Source organism: Branchiostoma floridae, chromosome 3 (assembly GCF_000003815.2).
Source record: "Branchiostoma floridae strain S238N-H82 chromosome 3, Bfl_VNyyK, whole genome shotgun sequence".
In the NCBI taxonomy this organism is placed as follows: Eukaryota; Metazoa; Chordata; class Leptocardii; order Amphioxiformes; family Branchiostomatidae; genus Branchiostoma; species Branchiostoma floridae.
In genome coordinates this window covers 23,379,242-23,387,891 of record NC_049981.1, presented here as the reverse complement: position 1 = coordinate 23,387,891, position 8,650 = coordinate 23,379,242, and the positions used below count along the sequence as shown (strand labels likewise).

General features: G+C 40.0%; 3 protein-coding genes across 3 annotated transcripts in view; 2 read left to right on the top strand and 1 right to left on the bottom strand.

Annotated features, from left to right (window-relative positions):
* Positions 1 to 595: 595 nt before the first annotated feature.
* On the bottom strand, positions 596 to 2,971 carry LOC118410944 (inhibitor of growth protein 1-like). Its single transcript, XM_035812912.1, has 2 exons — positions 2,673 to 2,971; positions 596 to 2,145 (listed from the first exon to the last, which is right to left on the bottom strand). The coding sequence occupies exons 1-2, from the start codon at positions 2,836 to 2,838 to the stop codon at positions 1,466 to 1,468; spliced, it is 846 nt and encodes a 281-aa protein (XP_035668805.1). The 5' UTR covers positions 2,839 to 2,971; the 3' UTR covers positions 596 to 1,465.
* A 229-nt stretch (positions 2,972 to 3,200) lies between these two features.
* LOC118410945 (39S ribosomal protein L43, mitochondrial-like) lies at positions 3,201 to 5,457 on the top strand. The gene is made up of 3 exons (XM_035812913.1): positions 3,201 to 3,405; positions 4,287 to 4,393; positions 4,837 to 5,457. The coding sequence occupies exons 1-3, from the start codon at positions 3,254 to 3,256 to the stop codon at positions 5,058 to 5,060; spliced, it is 483 nt and encodes a 160-aa protein (XP_035668806.1). The 5' UTR covers positions 3,201 to 3,253; the 3' UTR covers positions 5,061 to 5,457.
* Positions 5,458 to 7,212: 1,755 nt separating this feature from the next.
* The window catches only part of LOC118411757 (leucine-rich repeat-containing protein 69-like), a 3,096-nt gene continuing 1,658 nt past the window's right edge, over positions 7,213 to 8,650 (top strand). Inside the window, exon 1 of the mRNA XM_035814240.1 lies at positions 7,213 to 7,467. The gene's annotated coding sequence lies outside the window, so the exon portion shown is untranslated. The remainder of the gene's footprint in view (positions 7,468 to 8,650) is intronic.

Genomic DNA, 8,650 nt, shown 5'->3' with positions numbered 1-8,650 from the left:
CCTTCATGTAGACTCCACTATCAGCATTGCTGCCTGTGAGTCTCTGTGTAATGTATTTGTCACATTAACGAATAATTAAATCTATACGAGACGAGATATCTATAATGTACATATACATGTACATCATTATCAAATACATCATTTCATACGGTTGCTTTTTATTTCTCCGAATTTTCCAGATGTCCCAAACTGTTTGAACGAAACACAATTCTGACAAAATACCAGAAAGTTGTCAACCTTGGTCTTGTGCAAGGAATTTGGAATCTGACAGAGGATAAAAAAGGCCTTGCTCCAAGCTCAACGTCTATCAACTACATTGTTATATAACGTTATAATCTCGTCACTTTTTAGACATGAATGTTCACTGAAGATTATCACCACCACCATGTATAATTCAAGTATTTGATGTTTGAGTATGTTTGGTCTACTGTGTGGTCCACTTACTGGCGCCCCCTATCTATTTCTGTACAAACTTCATCAGGCTCCAAAAAAAGTCAAGATCATCTGTATCTTTACATGTTTCAAAAGCACTGCAGTGCATTTGCAAGCAATTAGTATATATACTAACTACATATTTTCAAGGTACAAAAAATCACTTCCATTGCTTTTATTTCCCTCTCTATGAAAAGAAAACTGACCAGAATTTACCTTACTGGTGAATTACATGTTATTGTAGCATTCAAACTCAGCTAACTTAATAAGTATCAAGTATGAGGCATATTCCAACGATATATACAGATGTATTTCTTTACAACAGCAATACAACTTACAAGTGGCATCTGCAATCAGAAGACTGTGACTTTATCAAAGTTGATGTTACCACTTAGCTGTAAATAACAGTCTAACAACAAAGTAAAGTAAAGGAAAACGTAACTGTACTCAATGAATTGATGCTGCTTATCTCACAAAGATTCTCACAGAATCTATGTCTTTGCGATGAACTAACAAAGACTAAACATTGATACACAAAGTCAGGCAAGCTTTCTTCTATTCAGAGAAAACAAAAGTATCCTATGCATACCTTGGCTTTCAATTCAATAATGCAAAAAAGACTACTTCGTTCCTAATTGTTCTGGTAGCCTTTTCTTATTTAATGACAATGTTAAATGCATTCTATGCTACATATGGGGATTCATATCCGTTTTATGTACAGAATATCTAGAACACTTATAATGTTAATGATTTCATTAGATAAAGTGGATGAAAGATGAATTTGTACAAATATGAAATTGTAAATACTATTATATCAGATTTGATTTCTATGGTTTGAAACATGTTCCGAAGGCTACCCACGCCCTATACTATTACAATGCAATTTGTACCAAACTGGAACATACAGGTCAACAATTGCAATCCTTGAAGAAAGAAACAGACTGCATATTATTGATGACCACAATTTTTAATATTTTGAACATCTATAGTCATACGTTGCATTGTGATAATATTTTGCCAGCAGGGCGACATACTACCTATTACCGCCTCGTTTTTTCTTCTCGTCTGCATCATGTCCGTGGCTTTTCTTGTCGATGCCAGGCCCTCTTTCCGTGGCCTTGTCCCCGCGACACTTGGGACAGTACCACTTGCCCTTAGGTTTGTTGTGGAGTGAGACACAGTCGAAGTGGAACCACTCGATCTCACACTCCTCATTGTCACAGCCTATCATTTCTCCGTAGGAAACCTGGTTACACAGACAGTATCTGGGTTCGTTCGGATCGATGGCGAGCTCGGACGGCGAGCTCTCCCGCTCTTCGCGCTGCTTTTCCGCCTTTGCCTTCGACCGCTTTTTCTTCTTGACGGGTTTGGGATTGTCGCTGGGAATGTCCTTGTCCTGCGCCTCTCGCTTCTCGTGGCTACGCTGCCGCCGCGAACGTTTGTTGTTCCTCTCCGGAGGCTGCTCGGGCTTGACGATTTCGGGCGGGTGGTCGGTGTCCTTGCCGGCGTCCAGGTTCCTCTGGTCCTCGTCCAGCTGTCGCGCCCGGTTCTCCACCATATCCACCATGGCGGACACCAGCTGGAGCTTCTCGTCGCCCAGCTCTTGGCTCTTCACCAATCCGCGCTGGATTTGGATCAGCTTACGGCGCCGGACGATGGGATCACTCTCGTTCACGTAGCGCTCTTGGCTTTCCTCAATCTCCTTCATGACTTCTGCAGAAGAAAAATACAAGGAAAACAGTCAATCCAAAAAGCCATTTTAGCCTAAAATTAGAGGATGTTTTTGTGTTAGCTTCTATGTGTGTAGAGTGTTTTGTGCTATTCCATGTCACATTGTGAAATTACTTCATAAGATAAAATATTTCTGAGAATTCTGAGAATTTCTATAGCCATACTTGTACGTAATACTACTAGTTGTAGTAGGCAATAGATAGTATAGCATCGAAACTATGGCCTAGCTAAAGTTATTCTTGTTGGGTACTGTCCACTTCTACATGTTAAAGCAGTGTGGGAATGAGTACTAGTGCTTCCAAATGATGGAACGTTGAAAATTAGAATATTTTTGGACAAATAAAGACAATGGAGTACGATTTTACTAGTAATTTTGCATACGACAGCTTCCCGCTAATACCGGTTGCATTACACAGGCTGTAGGGACCGAGAGGCAAGAGGAAAATTGGGTTAAGAAGTCCTTGACAACTACATAAGGTGGTAGTGTAACCTTGTTGTTGTTAACCTACCCTGAAATTGGGCGTCAATCTCTCTGAGTTGAGAAACGTTCCGTTGCAAGTCGTCCGGCAGCGACTCGATACAGTCCAGGTAGTCTTCCACGTACGTCACCGCGCACAGCTCGTCCACGACCCGGGGAGTCAGGCCCTTGCTGCCGCCGTCCTCGTTGCCCGGCATGACTTAAGAGAAAGCCGCTTAGTTAGGGGCGAGAAAAAAGCACAACCCTAGAAAGCATCCACTCGCCTTTTCCCCCACACAACACCAAAATGGCCGCCTTCGGAAACAAAGCTCGCGCGCGTGTTGCATGATGGGAAATTTAGATGAAACCATATAATTTTTAGGGCTTTCGTGTCAGGGTATGAAAAAAATCGTTATAAGTCTGATGACTTAAAAGTCCTTTAGATAATCAAAATACACACATTATATATTTATAATATTTCAAAGAATTTATCATAAAGTTTGCAATAATTACTGTTAATTTTACTGAAATATGAGAAGCATCAAAATTTCAATACCCCTGTTTAGATGAAACATTCCTTTATTTAAATTTGCAGAAGGTCATCTGAGAGCGCGGGGAGGTCCATGTGAAGTCATGGCGAATCACATAGTCGGTGCCACAGGCCGTACCGTCACCAGTGGGTTTCTCAAGTCCGTACTCCAGAACGGTACAGGTCGCTACGTTTGTCAGCTGCAGAGAATAACCCTGAAGTTCTGCAAGGCCAGCGTTCAAAGTAGGGGCGCCAGGTCTGTATTTGTTTGTCACTTGTGACACCAAAAAGTTTTATGGGGAGGGGGGCATGGAAATTTGACCCCTACGGACCATTCTATGAAATGCTTATGGTGGTGTTATGCAGTGTGCAAAATACCCACTTGCACACTTGCACATTGCAACCACTTTTTGCTTGGTGCAACTTACTTCTAAACTCAGGTTGCACAGGGTGCAACTTGAATTTTGAGCCTCAGAACTCGATTTTGTTTTTGGAAGAAATAAATGGACCGAGGCAGCTCCGTTTCATAGCAGTCAAACATGTCAGTAATTGCAGATTTCTTGGCAGATGGACATTTGTAATAGTGAATTCTAGTGATGCAACTTGAAATTCAGTTGTGCAACCTAGTTTTTGCCCCAGGTTGCACACTGTGAAACCCGGCTTAGAAAAGTATTTTGTACACTGTGTTATGTATTGATAAGACAGTAATATACTGTCCCTGCCGTATAAGAATCAACCTTGTTGAAACTGAATGCCTACAGCAAGAATTATTGACCTTTGACCCTTGAAATGCAGGGTTTTCCACCCAGAGCTTTGTTTAGTTTAAAAAAACCTCAAATTCCAAATATAAGTCTTGAATTTAATATAAACTGAATGACATTCAACTCAATACAAGAGTATCATGTAGACAATACACAATTGAATAATTGCCCTGCAATACCAGTAATACAAGAAGTTGAAGAAGACAAACATAATACTAACTGGTTACTGGTACTATTAAACCTTATAGTCAATACATAAATAATTAGATACATTTGCACACATAAGTTAATGACATCAGTACTAAAAGTTGTTCTTGTTCAACTACAGCAAATGTTCTAACTCACTATGACACCTTTCTTTGTGTGTTTTCCACAGAGATTATGTAGAGAACCATCTACTAGACTTTGCAGCATCAAACCCAGGAGTTGTGGTGTATGTCACCCCCAAGCCTGAGATACACGCTCGGATAGTAGCTGAGTATTGTGAGTATTCAAAGATTACATTCTGTTTATCTGTACTGTAAATTCATATATTATCATGAAGATTTATTTTTGTAGTAGGAGGGAAAGTGGGATTTCACTGTGTTTAAAGTTTGTGGTTAAAAGAATTGTTTAAAATTACTACGGTAGTAAAAAAAATGAAAATGCCTATTTACAGAGCCATAGTTTTGGAGAGGTCACTGTAAAACTATAAACACTGCAAAATTTTTCAAGATTTACAATAGTTCTTTTGGGGTGTTTTGCTGTAAGTGGTTTTAGGGTACTTGCAAAAATGAAGTATTTTTAACTGCATTTTTTGTTGTAATAGAAGCCAACTGTGAAGGTGCGATACAAAAGAAGTATGATTAAAAATCATGAAGTACATGGAATCTCTCTTTAACAGCAACTGGACATAATTCCATATTACCTTTGTTTGTTTTTTACAGTGAATGGTGAGATCCACACCTTATTCATCGATAAGAAATCAGCAGAGGAGATACAGCAACATGTACAGTCGCTGGTCTGGCGGTCAGGACTGCCGTTGATCCGTCTACGTAAGACTCAACATACAGAGAACCCCAGCATACAGGGACAGTGGACACCTTTCACAAACAGACCATGCACCAGCACAGCAGCTTTAGAAGAGAAACTCAAAACACTATCTAAATGAGGACTTACTAATGTGTAAATGATAATCAGTTAAGATAGACTTTCAGTTCAATATATGTGTATAAAGCATATTAAAGAGGAAAAAATAAGATTTATGTGCATGATTATTACTTTCAATTGTCTGTTTTTTGTGCATCTTTCTGGTTTTGACATTTTAATCACAGGTTGCAGAATTTCCAGAAATGCATTTGTGCCCTGACAATGACAGACTGTCCCTACGGCTACTACAAGCTAAGGGACTGAGTGAGTGAGTGAATGAATAACAATTGTAATGATATGCACATCGGTGCGTCAGAATAATTGAAATGCACATCAGTGAAATAGATAAGTATGCTCTGTATTTTGGTACGACATTGAAGTCAACTGTCTACCATTATAAGTATGACACACCAATTCAATTTGCTGTTTCTTTGATTGTTTTCCGAAAAAGGTTGGAGCAACGGTGAAAATTTTTACAGCCCTAAGCAAATTTAAAGTGTCACCAACCTTGTCTTCTTCTTTCTTACTATCCTACTATGTTTTAGAAAAAAAGAAGTTCTAAAATATGTCCTTAGAGGCTAAAACATGACTGTGAACTGTATGTGTGATTGACCACTGTTGGAGAACCCCAGCATACAGGGACAGTGGACACCTTTCACAAACAGACCATGCACCAGCACAGCAGCTTTAGAAGAGAAACTCATAACACTAATCACTGTTGCAAGCAATGTCATCATTTCTAAAGGAACAGAATTGCTTTATTTAAATTACTTCATCAGGGTTTAAACTTTAACATTTGTAATATTTTTGAAATACATTATATATTGAATATGTTAGAATTCATGTTACATAAGTCACCATTTATAAATCAAGTCGATGTTTCTAGGTTTCTATGCCCCTTTTCTAAAAGTATATATGAGGGAGCTTCAGGTGCTAGTCTCTGGTACCAAACCTCCGCTGTGTAAGAACCCAGTACGCTTGCTAGTACATTGTATCAAGAAGAGTAGGTCAAGTTTATGTATGTGAAAATTTCGAAGCATATTAGTATATACCATATTCTCGACATCTTAGTGTTAGAAAAATGATAGAATATCTGTCATAGTTCTTTTTCAAGAATTTGAAGTTAGAATTGGGGCAAATTGAAAATAGGATTTTGTGACATTCCACTGTTTTATGTAGTGCAGGAGCACCCAATTATTTTTTTAAGTTGGGTGGTAGGGCTACTCCCAAAAATGAATTTTAAGCCCTGTGGTGTGCTTGGCTGAAAACGCGAGCCAAAGCAAGGCAGCATTGCACAATACCGGTTAACATAAAGAAGCATCATTGCAGTTCAGGACGATTGCTTTACCTTTACATTGTACATCTACATTGTAGTATGTACCATTTGATAGCCTATTAAATGCACTTGTGCTTTATTCTTTCTCTGCTTTAGAGTGACACGTTGTGAATCAGACGAGTTGACTGTGCCTTTCGCACTGTTTACATGTAAACATACTTAATGTTATTTGCCTCACGTCCTAGCCAAACTAGATCCCTCCCCACTGCACTGGCAAGCTTTACCAACACAAGTCTTTGTGTAGCTTTCGGCTAGGTCGTTTCTAACTACGTGCCGGTCAACTTGAAAAAATAGTAGCCTTTCTTTCCACCGATTGAAGAATCTGTAAGCAAACACAAATCTCCGTGGAGGGTAAAGGTTTGCTACATTGAGACGGGTAACCCTAGCACTGCTGACTAGGGCTGGGTATCGGTACAGCGTACCGGTACAAAACCGGTTTTTCTTAGTGGACCGGTCCAGAAAAACCGGACCTAAAGAAATTAGGCGGACCGGATGTTGGACCTATTAGAAAATTAACAGATTATTTTATCAGACATTCACACGTTTTGGCGCTTGCAGGTTGAAGAAAATAACAAGAGTGAAGTAGAGTAGAGTTTATAGTAATTTCTACCAAGTTTTACAGTCAATCGTACAGGTGCAGTTAGCGTTGTAGGATTTTAAAAGTAACGGTAGTGTAAGTCTGATACTCCACCAAACAGATTTCTTTGTAGTGAAATGGACCTTTGGTATGTGTCATACTGAATCAGGTCCAGGTTCAGGTCCGGACCTGGACCTGATCCTTTGGACCTGAACTGGACCTGGACCTGAATTTTCTGTACCGGTACCCACCCCTACTGCTGACCCATACAATAGGTGACCGCGGTCCGATAGTATACAGTTCACGCGCAGGGTATAACACAAAGGGAATTGGATGGAATGACTGTATAGGCCGGCTTCAGGTAGCCCGGTGTGAGGAGGGTAGAATATCACCGTACATAGTAACGCGGGTGACCAAGAAGGGGTGTTGTAGGTAGCACAGCCAGGAAAGCTACTGCGTGCACACAAACTCACACTCATGGAGGCGAGACCGAACCTGCAAGAACCACGAACGGAGGTAAGATTTCTAAGACGCGCTATAACTGACCAGCAGATGTATTTACTAATGTGGTATCTTCACGGTTGACATATGGAGTAAGTGGTTATTAGCAAAGCATATGGCTTAGCTTTTGTTAAGGGGGAGGAGGGGGTATTCATTCTTCGTAAATAGTAACGCATTGTGTAGTTAGTATGCAAGGATTTCGTTGAGAGGTAAACAGTTCTTAGTTTTTCTTATTAAAACGCGATATTTTTTTAAGAAAATCGCAAATGATAAAAATCGCGCAACAATAGTTCTTCCGATGTTCTATCATGACAACATCTTCCATTACAAGATACACGTGAAAGCGAGATGTCCTACATTCACTCCGTTCGGGATATGCTCGTTGGAAGGTTGACAGCTGCAGTAAGTCTACTAGTACTACAAAACTATATCGTCTGCGGACAAATGCTAGATTTACCGAACCAATGCAGAACATATAATATTATGCCAATATCTCTTGTACCAATAACTTCATAACACGTTCCCTGTCGCCGCTGTGTCGTGGATACTATGTACTACTCTTTTAGGCACACCACCTGTGTGTTTACAAAGCACTTTCAAAACGTTTATGAACGAAGCTGCTGCCTAGCGCTACTAATGATGTTTTGGAGCATCAAACGTACGTTACATGCAACCATTCACACAAAAATACGCAATAACATTTGTGACAATGACTGATATGACCTCTTTTGTAAGCATTACTATGCTTAGGTTGTTTGTGTTGTGTATCTGTATTGAAGCCAAAACGTCTACTCCGTCGCAAAACAGAACAAGTATAAGAACTTGTAGCAGAACAGTGTACTATGGGCTGTGTTCGCCACGTGTTTGTGACATGTCGGACCGTAGATCGATCTTTTGGAAGGACAGGGTAACATGTATCATATTTCAGACTTTTGGAAGTGCTCTGGCCGCAGCCAGTTCTACATCTGAAAAGAAACCGCACAAAGGTTCACGCAGAGGTTATAATCCTTGGCTCCGTGTTTCAATGTTTCCGTTCCTTTGCATTTTGTCGCAGCATCCTATTCCCAACACTACATCTATTGGAGTTTACTGGCACGTAAATAATTGCTTGACACGACTACATGTAGAATACATGTCACAATGGTTTACGTATCACAAAGCTCATCCGTTTCCTCTGTCCATTATGTACTGATTACAA